The sequence below is a fragment of the Phaeodactylum tricornutum genome, chromosome 14 (assembly GCF_000150955.2).
Source record: "Phaeodactylum tricornutum CCAP 1055/1 chromosome 14, whole genome shotgun sequence".
Lineage (NCBI taxonomy): Eukaryota > Bacillariophyta > Bacillariophyceae > Surirellales > Neidiaceae > Phaeodactylum > Phaeodactylum tricornutum.
Window position 1 is genome coordinate 514,867 of NC_011682.1, and position 18,702 is coordinate 533,568.

General features: G+C 50.3%; 8 protein-coding genes across 8 annotated transcripts; 3 read left to right on the plus strand and 5 right to left on the minus strand.

Annotated features, from left to right (window-relative positions):
• Positions 1-570: 570 nt before the first annotated feature.
• Positions 571-2,109, minus strand: PHATRDRAFT_37960 (predicted protein; the record flags this gene model as incomplete). Its single annotated transcript, XM_002182046.1, has 1 exon — positions 571-2,109. One exon carries the CDS (start codon positions 2,107-2,109, stop codon positions 571-573), a length of 1,539 nt encoding a protein of 512 aa, XP_002182082.1.
• Positions 2,110-2,835: 726 nt separating this feature from the next.
• Positions 2,836-4,764, minus strand: PHATRDRAFT_47685 (predicted protein). The gene has a single exon (XM_002182047.1). It carries the CDS (start codon positions 4,685-4,687, stop codon positions 2,891-2,893), a length of 1,797 nt encoding a protein of 598 aa, XP_002182083.1. The 5' UTR covers positions 4,688-4,764; the 3' UTR covers positions 2,836-2,890.
• A 287-nt stretch (positions 4,765-5,051) lies between these two features.
• Positions 5,052-7,543, minus strand: PHATRDRAFT_47686 (predicted protein). Its single transcript, XM_002182048.1, has 2 exons — positions 6,456-7,543; positions 5,052-6,367 (listed from the first exon to the last, which is right to left on the minus strand). Exons 1-2 carry the CDS (start codon positions 7,332-7,334, stop codon positions 5,378-5,380), a joined length of 1,869 nt encoding a protein of 622 aa, XP_002182084.1. The 5' UTR covers positions 7,335-7,543; the 3' UTR covers positions 5,052-5,377.
• A 969-nt stretch (positions 7,544-8,512) lies between these two features.
• Positions 8,513-9,910, minus strand: PHATRDRAFT_14176 (predicted protein; the record flags this gene model as incomplete). Its single annotated transcript, XM_002182049.1, has 3 exons — positions 8,513-8,793; positions 8,848-8,968; positions 8,996-9,910. The coding sequence occupies 3 exons, from the start codon at positions 9,908-9,910 to the stop codon at positions 8,513-8,515; spliced, it is 1,317 nt and encodes a 438-aa protein (XP_002182085.1).
• A 308-nt stretch (positions 9,911-10,218) lies between these two features.
• On the plus strand, positions 10,219-10,749 carry PHATRDRAFT_37964 (predicted protein; the record flags this gene model as incomplete). Its single annotated transcript, XM_002181889.1, has 1 exon — positions 10,219-10,749. The coding sequence occupies one exon, from the start codon at positions 10,219-10,221 to the stop codon at positions 10,747-10,749; it is 531 nt and encodes a 176-aa protein (XP_002181925.1).
• Positions 10,750-11,956: 1,207 nt separating this feature from the next.
• SKP4 (sensor kinase protein 4) lies at positions 11,957-14,496 on the plus strand (the record flags this gene model as incomplete). Its single annotated transcript, XM_002181890.1, has 1 exon — positions 11,957-14,496. Exon 1 carries the CDS (start codon positions 11,980-11,982, stop codon positions 14,494-14,496), a length of 2,517 nt encoding a protein of 838 aa, XP_002181926.1. The 5' UTR covers positions 11,957-11,979.
• Positions 14,497-14,509: 13 nt separating this feature from the next.
• On the minus strand, positions 14,510-16,366 carry PFK1 (pyrophosphate-dependent phosphofructose kinase). The gene has a single exon (XM_002182050.1). It carries the CDS (start codon positions 16,278-16,280, stop codon positions 14,586-14,588), a length of 1,695 nt encoding a protein of 564 aa, XP_002182086.1. The 5' UTR covers positions 16,281-16,366; the 3' UTR covers positions 14,510-14,585.
• A 653-nt stretch (positions 16,367-17,019) lies between these two features.
• PHATRDRAFT_37967 (predicted protein) lies at positions 17,020-17,682 on the plus strand (the record flags this gene model as incomplete). Its single annotated transcript, XM_002181891.1, has 1 exon — positions 17,020-17,682. One exon carries the CDS (start codon positions 17,020-17,022, stop codon positions 17,680-17,682), a length of 663 nt encoding a protein of 220 aa, XP_002181927.1.
• Between the last annotated feature and the right edge of the window lie 1,020 nt (positions 17,683-18,702).

An 18,702-nucleotide genomic window follows, 5' to 3' on the forward strand; every position in this document is an offset into this window, starting at 1 on the left:
GCTGTTGGTGGTGTTGGTTTTGCTGACTTGACTGGACCAATCCTGACTTGCCGTGAAAGTACGTGTGGCGTTTTTTTGGCTCCTATCCATGTCACTCGCTGTGCTTCGAGAACGATCGCCGTGCCTGTGTCCCGTTTCCCCCCCCCCCCCCTTTGGTTGAGGTGGGCTTCTCGTGGACCGACGCGGACAAACGGAACTGCGTACACACGAGTGACTCATAGGTCAATCAAAACGAGACAGATTTGACTGTCGTACAAGATATATTCCTAATTGTTATTTATCCACGGATGAACCTGGCTGACAATGAGTCACCGATTTCGCGTCACTGCCAGAAATACTGGTGAACCACGTTCTCGCTTCCCGCTTTCTCAGTCCCACCACCGGAGTGGCTCATATCCATTGTGACCGAAATACGGGTTACGTAAGATCCCCGAAATCGTTCGCACACTAAAATCTCCACAAAATAGATACAGCAATGCCATTGCATCCGAATTTTAACATAATCCGAGTTGGCGTCTTTTGCGTCATTCCTTGTTCAGGAAGCAAGCCATTGTCAAGTCTAGACAAACCTCAACTGATCTTTCCTGGATTGTACTCGGGCGTCCAGCTGCCGTGGACGCACCAGGGTGTCAAGGCTCCCAAAGGTACGGACGCAATCGGACCTTGATCAAACGTCACCGCGTCCCAAACGTTCAATCGACAGGATTTTGTTTCGGCATCGTGTACGACACTCAGCACAAAGCCTTCGTCAAGCTTGTTTTCTTCCGATGATTTCGGCACCCACATGGGTTCGCTCACGACCTGTTCCTCGCCGGCATCCCAATTGTGTGTCTCGTACGTTTCCAAGTCCAACTTGACAATGGATCGGAAGGGAAACCAACCCTCTGGACGGCAAGCGCCTAGAAAGTAAGCGTACCGACATTCAATGGCGTCCCCACGAAAAGTTGGCATATCAACCGGAATGTCTTGACCCGAGAAGGGGTCTACAATTGGAATCCGTGTCTTTGCGGTCAGCTCGAACGTTGTACTGTCGATGACAAATTTGTCCAGTCGGGGTGGTGGAGCCTTACCACCGGATGAGCCCCAGGCAATAGGATCAAACGTTTGAGTGGGACCATCAAAGCCCATTTCCCCGCCAAATTCGTATCGGTCAAACACAGAACCGTGCAATACTATCGCATTGTCCTTTTCGAAGCAGGGGCCAAAGTGAAAGAGATTGAAAAAGGCGTCCGTTTCCACAACTCGGACCGGTTGGTTGGGATCGTGTCGTGGAATGAGCAGAAATGCCCCATTGGTGGCTTCTTCCATTCCGAAAATATCTGTCCCAACCGTGGCACCCAGCAGAAACTTGCCAAGTTCTGCCCATTTAATTCGAGCCGGATTCTGCGGCACAACGTAGTAGTTTTCGGTAATCACCCAATCATGAAAGACCATGAATCGAGTTGTATACGATCGAGAAGATACAACATCAAAATTGATGTCCAGCTCGTAGAATATCATGGTCGAGTTGCCCATGTAGTTTTCGCCAGGTATATCCATTTCGTTTACGCAAAGGATCCAATGTTTGCGAACGGGATCGTACCTTGTGTGTGCCAAACACTTTTTCCCGTCCAAAATGGATCCTAGCTTTGGTACAACTTCTGTCAGTTTCCCCTTTGTTTTGAGCGTTTTGGGGTCCAGTACGTAGGGCTCGCCATTGTCTGTACATGTTATCAACAGCGGATTTGTGGTGATACCGGTGGCTTCACTCGGAGGTGGCCAAAGTGATGCAACCAAATTGGCCGTGTCGCGCTCGGTCGGGGATAAGGCATTCTGCAGCATACCCCAAAGGGTGGTAGGATCAGCAAGAGTCGACATGACGCCCCGGGCAACGGGTTGATTTGTTTGAATTTCTTTTTGTGTCAGAGGTGTTTCGATCAGATGAGATGTAAGATGTAGGGAGCCTTGACCGTCGAAGACCATCGATTTGCAGTGTCCATGTGCTTCAAAGGGATGCATTATGCGGTCGCCAACCTGGCATGATGCGAGTCCATTAAGATAGTATGTTCCTTTTGTGGACATAAAGTTTTGAAATAAATCCGGATTGTGAATAGTTGAGGCTTCCGCCATGGAAATCGATTCGATAATATTCTTTGTCGGCTGCAAAGCTATTGTTTGCCATGTTTTCTTTGCTTTGATTGCTCGTTGTTCCTTGTTTTTGCAAGTAGTCGTCGCATCAGGCGTACTGACCTGTTGTAGACAGCAAGCCGACGACGAGAACGCAGTGCTGCCACAACCAGTAGATTGCTTATATGGCACAAATGCAGTAATAAAAGTTCTACCGACAGCTATCCAAACAAGAAATCTCATCGCGAAGCTAAAGGGCTTAGAAGAGTCCAGACACAAGCCCTTGACAAGGCTCAAATCATATCAATCGTAGCTTGTGTGAACACTTGATTTGGCGAGACGGAACCCACTAACTTTGCTGATCAATGTGAGTGACAGTGAATGTGACAGCCTCCGAATAAAAACGCCAACTGTTTAGGTCGTGGTATAGGAGGACTCTGCTCATGGACTAGCGGAGCTAGGAACAAACTCTGACGTCTGCCTCGCAACACGTGCGTATAGTCAACACTAACTCTTTTCAGAAATCTTGCACAACTCACTCTGTCAAAAATTTGCCAAGGGTAGTGCAATGTTATGACCCACATAAATTAATTTCATTTGCAGAGCTGCAAAGTTTGGCTAAGGAACAACGCTCGATATTACAGGAAGTTCCCCGGGAGACAGGGCCTATTTTAAGGTGGTCTATGGAAGCGCTCTTTCCCGGAACGTTCAGAATCCCGGGATTGACAGTAAGGAGATACTTGCTAAAGATAATTACTGAAGAAAAACGCCAAACGACGAACACCTACACAACAATTGCTGATTCCGGAGTGTTTCCAAAATTTTCTTGACCATGGCGGACACCTGCACCAGCAACCTCAGCAATATACTCCGAATCTCGCGGCTCTTCGAATCCCAATGCCTCGCGGGCTTCTGCCATGAGAAAAACGCTACCACAAACAACCAGCAATTCTCCATTAGTTCTGGCCAGTTTTATCGCCTCCTTTATCTGTTTGGTCGGAGATGAGTCGTTCGTATCAAAGTGGGCATCTGTTAGACCGGTTGCTTCCAGAATTGCCTTCAACGTCGCAGCTCGGGGGTGTGCGGCCTCGACCAGGTGGATCTTTGTCGCGTCACATTGCACAGCTTGTAATATCGACTGCCCACACAACTTCAGATTTTTGTCAGAAGACATCCCTACGACGACACGAAAGCTCATTCCAGGATACGTCGTTGCGAGTTTCCGGACCATATAGTCCATAGCCGGAGGATTGTGTGCTACATCCAGAATAACTGTCAACCCATCTCCACAGTCCACATGCTCAAATCGACATGGGGGTCTAGTGGAAGTTCCTTGTTGCAGTACATCCTCTGAAATATCTGTGATCTTTTTCGGAAACTCGGTTTCCAGTATTTTCAAACCGGCTCGAGCTATTCGTGCATTTTCTAAATCGTAGTCCAGAACTTCCTGGGTAGTCAGCTTATCCAACAAATCCGCTCCCAGAATATCCGGAACGGTGTAGTACGGACCGGATTGTTTTTCGGCGGCGCATTCCCGGGTAACTGCGTCTGGTACATTCGGCCCCACAAGGACCGGCCTTCCGGGCTTAATAATTCCGGCTTTTTCCCTTGCAATTAGCTCGACTGTATCACCGAGAATACGAGTATGCTCTAGACCAATGGAAGTGATAATGGAAATGGCTGGATTTTTTATCACGTTGGTCGCATCGAGTCGTCCTCCCAAGCCCGTTTCGAGTACAACTGCATCAGCTCCACGGGCATGGAAAAAGCGAAACGCCAGAGCCGTTGTTATTTCAAAAAAAGTGGCTGGAATATCGTGTTCCTGACACATTCGGTAGATTTCCGGTAAGAACTCAACGACTTCGTTTTCAGTTATGAGTTCGCCGTTGACTTGCATGCGCTCCCGAAAACTGGAAATGTGAGGGGAACAAAAGAGTCCCACTTTTCGCGTTGGATCGGCCAATTCCAGAGTCTTGGCTATTTTCAACGCGACACTTCCTTTGCCGTTGGTTCCCGCAATGTGTACAACCGTTACGTTGGGGTCGTCCATGGGAAATCCCAGCACGCGATGGAGCTGCTCAATATTGTCGAGGCCCAATTTGACCGGGTGGAAGAGGTTTGTCATGTACAGACGTCGTACCCATTGCTCGTACGGTGAGTAGTGATCCGGTGCCATATCGGAAGCCAGATTGTCGACATTCAGCGCGGCTGGATTGAAGGATTTCGATATGGATACTTGTGGTGCTTGACCGCTTTCTGTAGAATGTGCGGATGATGAGCTTCGAAGCCAGGTTAACGACGGTAATGGTGAGCTTGTCGGCAAAGCCGCTCTACTGTTAGTAGACGGAAAAGCAGTTCCAAAGAAAGGTCGAAGTGGGCAAGAAAACCGCCGGGAAAGTGAATAAGTGTCCGCTACTTTTAGCGCTCGTGCTGCACGCATTCCGTCGAGAGAGAACGCGTGAAGAGAGCAGTGTTCGGCGAACCTCGTACCAAAGAAAACTACTAGCAGAAATGGAACGGCGAGAATAGTATCGATACCAGAAGCAGTAGACCTCCTCGACGCCACGATGTTCGTTCGCATGGGCTGTCTACTATCTGGACCGTCGTCGTCTTTCTTCTCTCATTGAAATAAGGTAGAGACGAATAGGGGTTCACAAGCGACAAGGGATGGAACTTGATTGATAGAGAATTACCTGCTTCCTCGTGATGGGCTGACATTTCAAGGACGGGATCCCGTCGCGTCCTGTCCTTTGTTTAGCAGGCGCTGTGTAGTCGAACGGGTCGGTTTTTCTGCGTCACACAGACGTCATCTCTACAAACCTACCCGCCAGAACAAGGGTAGAACAAAGCAGCTATCCGCATAATCCCCGAAGGACTGCGGTATTTCGCTGTGGCCCTGATTTCCTCAATTTAATGTAAGTATCCGACCCAGACACTACTAATAATGAACGAAATCAAATGTATTCTATTTCAGTTGAGGTTTTTTCAGTATCCAAATCCCGCGACGTTCGAGTCTCGGCACAGCCTCGTCCGTCCCGGCTCCAAGCCTACCACCTTTTGTGGAGTTGCTTGGATGGACGAAAGGCGTGCCACTCTCGTGTACTTATCAGTGATAGTCACTGGGATTGTTTCTTCGAGGTATAAACGCAATATGTCGTGTGCATGAAAAAGTAGGTTTTTCTCGCCATCCGCCTCTCCCCTGTTTCTCTATCTAATGTAATACGGAACGCAGCATCGCCCCCGAGGCCGCAGTTGGACCCGTCTCTCGACTTTAAAATTCGACACCTTCACCGATGGCCCAGTCCCCGTCGACCAAATTCATGAGGAAATCGTCCGCCACCGCATCGGCCGGCCACAACTCTTCCGGTACCACGTTGAGATTGGCCGGTAGAAAAGACGATTTCCGGGCGTGCTTGCCATTGTTGCCGCCCATGTCGGGGGCCGAGTAAACCGTCGGCATGGATGCTACGGCGTGCGGAGGTGCGTAGTAAAGAGATGCCGTCATGGAGGAGACGGGCGTCGGTGCCGGCAACGGAACGGGCGGAGGCGGAATGATGTCCGCAACGTGTCCGAGCGCCTCGTCCACCACCGGACGGCAGGTGTTTTCGGCGTCTTCTGGGCTGAGGGCGGGAATGGCTACGCGTTCTTCGTCGTCAATACTCATTTCGGACGCGGCACGTTTCAGAGATCCGGAGGACGCGAACGAGCCGTCGCGACAAAGTCCCTTGACACGTTCTTCGACGCATCCGAGCGATTCAAAGAGCGGGCGGATAGAAAGCTTCTTGAGCGAGAGGCCCGTGACCAGCGGAGCCGCGCGAGGGATAGTCTCGAGAACAGTCTGCATCTTGTGGTTCAAGACGTAAAGGTTCGCAGCCACGTGTTGCAATGGAGAAATTTGGTACGGGCTGTGCGACGGGATCGATCGTGGGTTGGTCGCCACTGCGTTGGCGACGCGGTCGCGATTCCGCTGTGACCAAGCGAGAAATTTGATCCGTTGTTCCGGCGTCAGGACATCCATCGTCGCCTTTTCGCGTTGTCCTAGCCGAAGCGCCAGTGCCTGGGCGGCATCGTGCACGGATTCCATGGTCTTGTCCGACGCGTAGGCCACGTGACGGTTCAACCAGGATTGTGGGTCTTGCAAGGTGGTGCGCTGGAACGCGCGGACCTTTTCCTCCTGATCGTACGAGAGTCCGACTTCGTTGCACAGCAAGGGCCACATGGCTTGGGATGGAGAGACCTTGTCGTTTCCGCTGTGGAGCATCTGTGTGTAGAATATGGTATAAGGTCGTTTACGAGTGTAAGTTTTGCGAAAATCCAACACATTCGTGCGAGTCATTGCCGAAACGTACCCGTTCTCCAATGCGTGCCGCCGAAAGTCTCTCACTGGCGGCGCGTCCTCCTCGAAAGTAGACATCATTCTGCAAGGTCAGCCAGAGAACAAACTTGGTGGACGGTGGCAAACACAAACTCTTGAGTTGTTGCCAACGAAAGGTCTGGGTCACGGAGTTTTCCCGCGATGTCCGCGACAGTGCCGTTTCCAACCGGACCACGTGCTTTACGTTCCCACTTTGCACGATCTCGTGACGTTCGCTTTGCCGTATACGGTTGGCCTGAGCCACGTGTGCACGGCGGCCCCGATCCATGGCGTGCGAAAGCTGCGTGACCTTTTCTTCCAGGACTTCCAAATAGTGCTTGCGGCGACGTCGACTCAACCGCGCCGATTCGCGGTTGCGTTCGAGACGTTTTTGCCGACGATTCCGGTTGGTGGGTTCCTTCTGGACTGTGAGTGCCGTGCCGGAAGGGAGCGGCGGGGCCGACGCCGTGGGTAGCGCGGCCCCGGGTGTCGGGTGGTGCTGTGCGGACACCACGAAAGGAACGCTCGGGACGGACGGATGCCACGACAAGGAATCGGACGACGACGTCCCCGCACTCGTAGACGCATTGTTGTTACTGTGGTGGTGATGGTACTGGCGGTGCACCGGTACGTGGGACGGCGGTGTGGGAAAGATCACCAACGCCGGATCCGGCAATGCGGTGCCTTTGAGGTCCGCAGTCGATCCCGGACTGCTGTGGCTGCTCACGGATGCTCCCGGAACCGACGAGTACTCTTCTTCGAGAGTTTGCATATCTTCGGAAGGAGGCGGTGTGCTTGCCGTGTGGTTTCTAATAAAGGACTGGGGACCAGCGTGTGGAACGGCATGGAACGTTGTTGGTAGCGAGAAAGACATTGGATCACGTCTCGTGCACCGTACAACTCCTTGTTTCGATTGCTTCGTTTGCGTTGTACGCTGCTCTTTTTCGTTCGCTTCCCGCAAGTTATAGTAGGATAGAACAGGATAGGATACAAGAACACAAAACACCAAGAAGAACGATAGCTTGGGTATCTTGCGCCAACCGCAAACGGTTTTCTGAGAATTCCGAACGCGTGTAGAGTCCCTACACAACTTGGCGACCCCGTTCGGGATATGCGGGGTGTGGATTCCAACCAGCGAGCGCTTACGGAGCTTTTCGATGCCCCTCGAAGAAATTAAAAAAAAGGCGAGCGCCGCGGCGTTCTCCCGAGTCTTTTTAGAGTGCACTACCGTCACTGGGAACTCGGCACTCCGGGTGGAGTGGCCAATTATACTCAGCGTTGCAGTCTCGCATTTTCTCGTTCCGATATACAGAATACACGCAATTTCGATCACCAAAAAATTAGATGACAGCTAAGGATTCTGTAGAGAAGATACGTGGACCTTGACTGTGAGTCAACCCGAAGCACGTTTTCACTGACGTATGGAAGGCACATAGAAAATCGATTCGTTCTCGTTGTTTGAAATGATACCTTTTGGGCTCGGCGTTTCTGTACGGTCTCTAGGTACAGTTCGCCGAGTTCCGTAAGTAATTGGGCGACAAATGACGGTTGCTCCGCAGTAGGGGGTCAACTACCTATTCCATTCGTGTGAGAACGCGATAGAGACATTTCCATCAATCGGGGTCACGAAAACAGAAAGTAGCCGTGTGGATAGTAAGAACTGAAACTCACTGGAAACTTACTACCTCCCCAAACAGCTCCAGTCAACCAGGACTTTGGTGTTCCCACAGAAGGAACCCTTCCCGCGAAGTGGGGAAGGAAGACCAGTGTGTTCTTGTTAGATCCTACTTACACTTACACCATCCCAGTCGCTTCTCAAAGACAATCTAACAGTACCATAAAATACACCGTTCTACTAGCTAGAAAAGTAGTCAGTCTATTTTCCCTCAAGATATAGAGACAACTTGTGTATAATTGTGCGCAAGGCCAAGTCCTGGAACTATGAATGGTCTGCAGAGCAACGGAAGAGTGACCACGTGCGATGGTGGAACATCCAAACAGAATACAAACATGTGGCGGCTACACACTCTGCGAACAGTAAAATCCTTAACTTTAATTTTGCAATACGCTCGCCGAGTCAACTTCAAACAACCGCACGGATTGGTCGTCACTGCCGGAAACAATCACGGCGTTACGGCCTTGGTCGGAAAATGTCACGTGCAAGTCGTTTATCACATCCGTATGGCCGGTCAAGCTCCGCAACAGCTTACCGTCACGGGCATCCCACACATGCACGCTACCCTCCGTGGTGGATATAAAGACCCACGGCTGCGTAGCGTGCCACTGTAGTCGCGTGATCCCTGCCATTGAGGAAATTGCGTGGGTGCCGTCCTCTGCAGCGGGTCGCTCCAGACTCGCGAGCCGGCAGACTTGTCGACACTGTCCACCGTTAGCGAGATCCCAAATCTTCAATTGTCCGTCTACGCCTCCCGTGGCGCACCAGTTGGGATTCACCGACGGGGCCGCAAAACCGACGGCTTCCACACTCATCGGAAGCTCCATCTCGTCCTCGTCGTCGTCCATTGCGGGAGCAACCGTTGTGGTTGGTATTTCGTAATGCCGCAAAGATGCTACCACCTTCTTAGTCCCAATATGACAGACGTGAGCTTGTCCGTCTTCTGCGCCCACAATAATCAACTGCCCATCCGAACCGCCGTTCGTCGCGAGACAAGTCAACCCTGCTCCTCCCGTATCGTCTCCCAGCCGAAAGACATGTTTCGATTGCCCCGTTCGTGGTGCCCACACTCGTACCGTCCCGTCGGTACTGGCTGATAAGGCCCATTTACCGTCGGGTGAGAAAGCTCCCGCTGTGACGGCCGCCTCGTGGCCGACAAAGACCTGCAGACACTTGTTCATGGGAACGTGGAACATCCACACCGTATTATCGGCTGCCGATCCAGCCAGTAACACTGCTCCTCCCTTGGGGTGAAAGCAAATCCACTCCACATCTGTAGGACCTTCCAAATTTTGTAGCTTCGCCCCGGTATCGGGGTCGTAGATGACAATGGCACCGTCATAGGCACCCACTGCCGCTAATCGGGGAGTTTTGGAAAGATCAGTGGAGACGTACGCTAAATTCAGCGCGACACAGCTGACACTGTCGGAGTGGGCGTATTCCAACGGGACCGTCGTGGGGGTGCTCCCGGTATTCATCTTGTGTAGGAATGCCTTGTCGTCTCCGCCGCCTGAAATGATAGTGAGAGTGCTCGTGTCGTTGGTTTCGTCCAAAAAACTGGCGACAGCGTACACTGGACCCTGATGGGAGTCCAGCTGGGTCACGGACATGTCTACGACCGGTTCCTTTTCCGCGAAATCCATATCGCCGATTTCTTCCTCACCGTCGTCCTCCATGGGCACGTCGTCGTCCACCTGTACTTCAACAGCATCGTCGGGATTGATGAATTCTGGAGTTTCGTCGACGTCCTCTTCAACAAGAGCGTTCTCGATCATCCCTGTTTCCTCTAGATTCATTTCTTTTTCCGCATCCATCGCAATCACTTTTCTGTTCGCCGTGATACTGCCAATTGCTTTTTGTGGGACCAAAGGACACGTCCGTGCCGCGCTTGTGTTACTCGCGACAGGAATGTGAACACATTGGAACGGAATCGTCGTGTGCGTTTCGATGGCTCCGCGAATTGGCAACGTCTGTACGCCCTTCGCTCCATCCAGACTGGGAGCAGTAGCGATTCCGAGAGACAATAAAACTAACAGTAACAGTTTTCCGGACGTCGCAAGTATGTCGCCAAACGGAAGCTTCGATGAAACTCGGATGCTGCGGCAAACTTGACTGTGAGTACAAAAATGACGAGAACGATGTGCATGGAGGACAATGGATCCGGATCGATAAAGGTCCGTCGGGCTTCGGAAAGCTTACATTCATTGAAGAACAGATCGGCAGGATGAATCCACTGGTACGAAATCTCTATAAACGAATCATAACTGTTGGCAAGGACTATCCAGCCGGCTTGGACCATGTCCGTGTCCAGTGGAAAAAAGCCTTGCGAGACCCTAACAATTGTCCGGCCTGCTACAAATCACCCGCAACTTGTGAGTCCGAGCAAGCCTGTCAAGAGCAACTGTTACATGCAGTTAACCGAGGTCGCTACATGGTCAAGGAAATGATCGGTGTGATTCAGCTCAAAAAGTATCGTACGCTCAAGCAGCGGTACGGCCAGCAGCCGAACGCTCACGGCAACGATAGCGCTCTACGTATTGCCATGCGACGCTTGGAAGAGGACGGACGTGAAAAATTACAAGATCACGATCCTACATCTAGGAAACCAGTATAGCCTGCATGAAATCGACCGTTTCATCCTGGCGAGAGATTTGAAGTGCTCCACGTACAGTTAGAAAAGAACAAATCTGTAGCCCACTTCCAGTTGACGAGCGACACTAGAACTTTCTTGTGGACCAGAAGAAAGAGTATGGTCACTTCCAAGTCTGCTAAGTCTTTCTCGACCATTCCTATTCATATTTGTGCACAACAACACTGGCATGAACAAAAGTTTACATGAGTGTAAATACCAATTGCTGCTTCGATAAAATGTATTCTCTCGAGTCAGGCAGTAAGTTTAATGTAACACAGGATTCTGACCAACGAGGCACGTAACAATCACAACGTAGATTTGTTTTGACTGGTAAACAAGAAATGAAATACCTTCAAGTACATCCATGTTGATGGAGCCCTTTCTGCGACTCCCATAGATAACGACTACTTTGTCTATTATATGCGACAATCTCACTGTCAGTTTGATTACTCTTGCTAGCTAGACATTGTAAATGCGCTGCTCACAATCGATGGCAGCCAGCTGCTGTAAGCAAAGCCGAATACTTTCTAATAGTAGTGGACCTTATGGCGGAAATTATATCAACCCAATAAAGTGTTTCTGATTAGCATTAAATCACAGTCAGATTTCTTACGTTAGTCAGTGAAGCAATTTCGCTACGCCTTATGTGCTCAGAGTTAAATCTATGACTATTTCTTATGTTTACAATAGATAGCGAATACATACACTATTCCTTAAGTAAATTTTTGTCACGAGTTTGGCTGACCAAACGGATGTAAATAACCAGCTTGGAGAAATGGATGGTGTCCGACCGTCATTGCCATTGCAATCTTAGACTCCGCAGGACCGATTTTACAATTAACTAAATGTTGAACATACTCTTTGCTAATTCACATTCGACATTTAACGGCGGCTTACATTGACAAGAAAATTAGGTTTTTCAATTGCCAAGAAATACAATCAAACCAAATGTCTGTCGTTGGTCATTTTTGATGGTCAGTGGAAAGTTGCGAGTACCACTTCATCCCATCACGGAAGAAACAGTCGTCTTTATGACAGTTAGGCAAAAAATTTGGGATCCCTTGCTGGCAAAACGGATTCATCAAATAGTGATCTCAGTGACTGGGTTCGGAAACCATGGGTAGTGGAATCTACTTAAGGACTGATCGATATTCCGAGTGGCACGACGACATCCATTCCTCCACCGCGCCAACGACTTATTACACTGTCACCATGGTACCATTGGATGCATTGTGTGTAGCTTCCGCCATTGCGCACGATCCTTCGGGGGAGATGATTCAGCACAACGAAGCCTTTCAAAATTTGGTGCTGCTGAAGGATCGAACCGAACCCGAAGGTGTAATGGATGGCAAGATGGAGAAGACAGACTCGGGTGAATTGATTGAGGACTGCGATTCGAGTTTGACTCCAACGGAAGGATCTTCTTCACTGAGTGAGGAAGTAAACGAGAAGTACATTGATCCCACGAAGGGCGATACGATCTGGGATATTTTGGAGCTAAAACCGGGCTTCTTTGGAAAGGAAACCAAGCGAATATATCAGGGTGACGGGCAACCCAACAAGTGGGTCAGCATCCATATCTCCACAATTGATAGCGGAGAGCTGGGCAGAACCATTTTTGTACAAGTTGAAGATGTTGACGAAAGCTTAAGAGCCAAAGATCAGTGGACAGCAATCTTGGAAACGTCATTTGATGGTTTCTGGGATTATCACATTCAAAAAGACTATGAATACATGTCCCCGCGCTTTTGGGAAATGTTTGGGTATGCTCCGCACGAAAAGGAACACAGTCCCAGCGCCTGGCAGAACATGATCCATCCCGAGGACCTTAAAGTCACGATGGAGCATCTTGGTAGGCACGTTGCGAGTAGGGGAGAATATCCTTACTGTTTGGAAACGAGATATCTACACAAGAAAGGTTCCTGGGTGTGGGTACTTTGCCGAGGGCGCGTCATCGAGTGGGGCGACGATGGCTCTCCTATTCGTATGGTTGGTACACATACAGATATTACTGAAACAAAGTTAAAGCAGATCCAGGAGCGCGAATTACACGCAAAAATCGAGCGGGAACATAAACGGGTTGTTGCTGCCAATGAGGAACTACGTCGGTTTGTTCAACATGTGAATGCTCCTGTATTCGGAGTCGACAATGACGGCACCATCAATATTTGGAACCTGAGAATGGTAGAAATTACCCGAATCGCCGAGGAATCAATTGTCGGGAAGCCGCTCGCTTGTAGCAGTGTGAAGAATGCCGCAATTATGGTACAGAACGCTCTGAGACAAAAAGAAGTGACAAATTCACTTTTGGAGATTGAAATTCCAAGTGATGGAGAATCCGCCGCAAAGTCTCTCTCTCTTCTCGTCAACACCACCACTAGAAAATGCGTCGATGGAACAGTTTTGGGATGTTTTTGTTTTGGACTAGATCTGACCGAGATTCAGGTTGCAAACCAAAAGCTTGTGCAGGAACGTGAACGGTTTACAGCAGAGAAAACCCTGAATGAGTTTGTCGCCCACGAAGTTCGCAATCCACTCGCTGCTGCTCTCTCTGCAGCACAATTCGTTCGTGACACACTCATCGGGGCCGACGTTCCCACGGAACTAAGGGCGTCGCTGCGGGCGGACACTTATGTCATCTCAACAAGCTTGGACCACATCCATCAGCTTTTAACGAGTATGCTGGATTTGAACAAGTTTCTTGCAGGTGGCTTAACACTATCACCTCGGCAGGTGAATCTCGAAAACGATATTGTAGAACCTGTGTACGTCATGTTCGCTCATCGGGCTGAGAAATCCATTCTCTCTTATGAAGTCCCCGATGACTGTTACATTGAAGTGGATGAGCTCCGGTTAAAACAAATTTTGATAAACTTGGCCTCAAATGCGATCAAATTTACACAAGAAGGTTACGTACGCATCAAAGCAGGACGATTTGATGCGGGAAGGCATAATATGCTTCACATTTATGTCGAAGACTCGGGTCCAGGAATCCCAGCTGAAAAGCGTTGGTTGCTTTTCCAACGTTATGTTCAGCTGTCGAAACAGGTGCAAGGCAGCGGTATCGGACTTTTCCTAACAAGGCACTTAGTGGAGGCAATGAACGGTACGATTGAGATTGACACTACATACAACTCTGGAATTCAAGAATTTCCTGGAACTCGATTTGTGGTAAAAATTCCCCTGCCTGACAGTAAACTTGTTTCTCCGAAGTGCACCCCTGAAAAGGCAATAGATGATTCGAGTGCAATGTTGAAGCTATCACTCGCTTCTGAACGGGCAGTAGATCCATCCGAAAGCCTTTCCGTACTTTCACAGGCAGAGTGCTTTCCTCCGCATATGAGAGTGTTGGTAGTCGATGATGATAAGATCATACGGCGTATCCTAGCTCGTCGTTTGCAAAAGCTGGACAAAACAATGGAGATTGACCAGGCAGAGAGCGGTGAACAAGCGATCGCAATGATTGTCCCTCCCGATTCGAAAAAATACGAGCTTGTCTTGGTGGATCATTTCATGCCCCTTGCGGGTGGAGAATTGACTGGCGAAGAAACGATTGCGATAATCCGGTCACACGTTAGCGGTGTAATTGTCGGAAGTTCGGGGAATGACATGCACAAAGAGCACGAAGCAGCAGGTGCAGATCTGTTTTGGCAAAAGCCCGTCCCAAGAGATAGCGCCATCATAGAGGATCTGCGCCGAATCTTCATGGCGAAAACCATGATCCGATGAGGAACCCTAAAATATTCTGTAACATAATTGTTCTGTAAATTACTATACCAATCAAATCCTTTCGAGCGCCTGGGGGTTGGAACTTCCATTCAGCGGAGCATTGGCGAATGCGAGTCATACTTGTCCTTTTCACCTTTTTTCAGTGGCTGAACGGTATTGGGTTGTCGCGTCAACGCCAGTACTCTTTCCCAGGTTCGCCCTCTTGGATTCATCGACCTAGGACTGGTGGCTACGAGTTCAGGAATCGGAAGCCACACCATGCGATTGTTGCACAATCCAACTGAAAAGCCGGTAAAGCCCGCCATGGCGCCATGGACGGCGTTTTGTGCCAACTGCATACAGTATAAGGAGTCGGCTGCGTTGGCGGGGACGGAACGTACTGTGTAGGAAGGGTCAATATACTTCACCGTTGCCACGTCACCGTGTTTGGCAAAGAAATCGGTTACGGCTTGTTTCATGAATTCTCCGATTGCCGGCAGCTTCTTGTTGCCGCTCGCGTCAGCTTCCGCAGAAATTCCCAAGACTTCTTCGCCAGCACCTTCGGCGACGACCACGACGGCGTAACCTTGTTGCTTGACGCGGCGCATCAAATGCGGTAGGCAACCGTTGGGGCCTTCCAGCACGGTCGGGACTTCCGGTACCAGACATAGATCAACGTCGGAACTGGCCATTGTGGCGTGTGCGGCAATGAATCCCGCGGAGCGCCCCATGAGTTTGACGATGCCTATCCCGTTGGGTAGATTGCAGACGGCTTCGGTCTTGGCGGAGCGAATGGCGTACTGTGCGGCTTCGACGGCGGAGTTAAATCCGAACGAGTGATCAATATAATCGACGTCGTTGTCGATGGTTTTGGGGATACCCGCGACGGCCACATTCATGCCGTGTTCCATGCAGTCCTCGTGGATACGAAAGGCCCCTCGGTGCGTTCCGTCTCCTCCAATCACGTAGAGGTTGTTAATCTTGTGTTTGTGAATGAAGTTGCGAATCTTTTCGATATCGAATCCACCGCGCGAGCTTCCCAAAACCGTGCCGCCCTCGTGATGAATATTCTCCACGAGTTCCGGAGTGAGAATGACGGGTTGCAAGTGCGGGGCCGGGTCGTAAAAGCCGCGGAATCCTCCCTGGATACCGTACACGGTTCCCTCGATGCCGTAAATCTGATGCAGGGTCTTGGTGATTTCGCGAATGACGTTATTGAGACCCGGACAGAGTCCTCCACAAGTAACAATGGCGGCATTGACGGATTGGGGATCGAAATGCAAATGGCGACGCGGACCCGCCCGCATATAACTGACCGTGTGCGTGTGCATGTTGGGCTTGCGCACAATGTCGGCGAGGATGCATTCGTGGTCCGTAATGAGCTTGTTGTAGCGTGTGATTTTTTCGGCGGTTTCGAAGTCACTCTCGTCTAATTCGGCCGTGTAAGATCGTCGGAGAGTCGGCGAGCGAATCAACGGAGCCGGAGTCGCCTTACACTTCATGGTGTTTTCCGTCATGGCGGAAGGGAACTTTTTGCGCAAATCTTCGCATTCCCACAGATAAATCTTGTCGAGCGTAAGGTCGTCCAGGAGACTACCGGAAGGAGGTTCGTAGCTCTTCTTCCGGGCTTCGGCAGTCTTTTCTTTGAGCATCTTGTCACGCTGGTACTGGCGGTAAACAATCGCTGTTTGCTTGGCATCTTCGCGACGCTTCGTGACGGTGTACGTCGCAGCCGCGGTCACGACGACCGTCGTCAACCAGAGAGCCGTCGCGTACCACAGGGACTGCCCGTGTTCCTTGCTCATGGTACGTCAGGCTGAGTGGGTACACGAGCGTGCAATATCCAGTCTCCGTAGTGAATGCGAATGTGCCCTAACAAGGTTGAATACGTCCCAAGATACTTCCGCGATGCGGGAGGAAGTGAGGCTGTCTCGAGAGGATCGATTCGATTTTCGTGTGTGTATATGTGTGTGTGTGAATATTGTACCCCGTGTGAGTATGGATGTGTACGTATGTACGTACTACTGCAGGTAGCGTCACCCCAAGCCAAAAAGGGTCACAACAACAAATCATTCGTTCTGTGTGCGTGGCGGGACTGCTAAGTCACGAACAAAGATTCGACGGATGGAGGGTTCGCATACGACGCGCCGGTCGGCATTGCCAACCCTTCAGTTTAATAATATAAAGTTGGGTTCGGGATCCCACCGAGGTTCTATCGTTTGGATGGGTCTTGTTGGAAGGTCCAAGAAGGAACCACGACGATGATACGAGCCGTACACGTCCGATCGGCATCGATCGCGACTTCTTGGGGCTTCGGTCCTTCTCCGGGCTGACAGGAAAAATCACCAAGCGTTTCCACACGCGATCACGGACGAAAAATGGGCTCTAGTGGAAGGCAAACACTGGAAAACAGCGCAGAAACAGGGAACGACGACAGCCGATCCGTGTTTCTTTTTTGCGTAGCTACACAGTGGCAAACAACAGCGAAAGCCGAGAGAGGCCGTGTCAAAATCCGAAGAGTCCGAGTAAAGGGTCAGCCACAGTATGCCGGCATCCTTCCCGTTTCCTCCCGCCTACTACGGCAACTTGACCGCTCACGGTGGCCCCGTCCCTGCACCAGCACCCACGCCGTCCCCCGTACCCTTCCAAGCGTGGGAAGCGGATTCGAAAATGCAGACAGCTTCGGCGATTGCTCTCATTTCGGGAATCACGCTATTCGCCATCTTGTGCGTGTGGGTTGCTCTCACGTCCGCACAACGCGCAAGCGAAGAAATTTCGCTCCAGGCGGCCCCCTCCAATCACGAAATATTGAAGCGGCGGAAAGAGTTCGTCAAAATTGCTCTCATTCAGCGAGATTGGGATACTTCCGCCACGGAAGACCCCGACTCCAGTGATCAATCGGTGATAAGCACGAGCAGTACCAGTGACGGCCAGCGTGGGCCAACCGCCATTCCTACCGGTGCGGACGGGAGCAATAGTGCCGGAACGGACGACGAGGAGGAGAAAAGTGATCAAGACTCTACTTTCTTCGACGATGCTAACGGTTGTATCATCTGCTTGACAGATTTTCAAACGCACGACCGGGTTTGCGAATCCAATGGTGGCGTCTGTCAGCATATCTTTCATCAGGCGTGTATGGAAAACTGGCTACTCAGACACGAGGCTTGTCCCGTATGTCGAGAAACGTATCTGGTGGAATCCGTATAGAAACGACTCAATAGCTGAGGCGTGACCCAGGACGTGGACGCGCGCTTTGACCGTTTTGTGTTGCTTTACGGAGGATCTCGCCACAGGAATCGGTCCTTATTCCTTGCCGGCGTGTCACGCACCGTAGGAAAGGAAAGCTGTATCTGACAATTCCAATTGTCTTGGTCGTCATGAAATACAGTTGGGGCTGACATGGAAAGTGGTCACGACGGTGCCCACCACCCGAAAGACGGCTATAGTGGTAGCGCTGTGCACAACGCCTTCTTTGTCCAATCTAATCGTTATTAATCTTTTTTAACGTATCTGCACAACAATGCAGGAGTCTCTTACGGACCTGGGCACTTATGTGGTCCTCGTTGCTTTCGCTGGCCATGCTTGTCACCTATCTGTTTCGTCTCTCTTAGTCTGTTATATTCCAGTCGGCACCATGGCTTCCGAAAATAGCAAACGGAACCGATCTAAATCGGAAGGGAAGATCCTTAGTGGTCGGAAATGTAGTGCCAGTGGTGAACCTCCGGTTCGAGGTCGACGCCATCCATAGATCCCGAGGCACTCACGCCAACGCCTGAGAGAAAGTTTTGGATTTGCCGACCGGCTATGATTTGTTCGAGATTAGTGTGAGGAGAGACGTACTTAGGTTGCTAGCAATGCACCTACAAACGGGCGCGACTCCAACATGTTTACCTGTCTACACGGATTTCACAAAAATCGAAAGCAAGGCTACTGGGGGCATGAAGGAATTCTTAACTTTCGAGACTTGATTTTGTTGGATGAGACGCCGTAGCAGCAAGGTTCGTTTTTCAGTTAGTACTTTTAGTGCTATTCTCCAGCTGAGTTGTTTCACCTTTCGCTTATACACTTGATGTGTTTTAACGTCGAATTAGCTAATTGTGTGTGCTGTGAAATTATTCTCTTGTGAATCTGCCGGCTAACTTACAATTACACAACTCTTATTGTTGTCTAATTAGATCAATATACATGTTGCGATGCAACTCGTGACTCGTGACTGCTTCCCTTCAC

Coding starts and splice junctions, on each gene's coding strand:
- PHATRDRAFT_47685 (XM_002182047.1), bottom strand. CDS start 4,687: ATGCGAACGAACATCGTGGCGTCGAGGAGGTCTACTGCTTCTGGTATC.
- PFK1 (XM_002182050.1), bottom strand. CDS start 16,280: ATGAGCAAGGAACACGGGCAGTCCCTGTGGTACGCGACGGCTCTCTGG.
- PHATRDRAFT_47686 (XM_002182048.1), bottom strand. CDS start 7,334: ATGTCTTTCTCGCTACCAACAACGTTCCATGCCGTTCCACACGCTGGT. Junction 6,368..6,455: donor CGGCACGCATTGGAGAACGG/GTACGTTTCGGC, acceptor TTCTACACACAG/ATGCTCCACAGCGGAAACGA.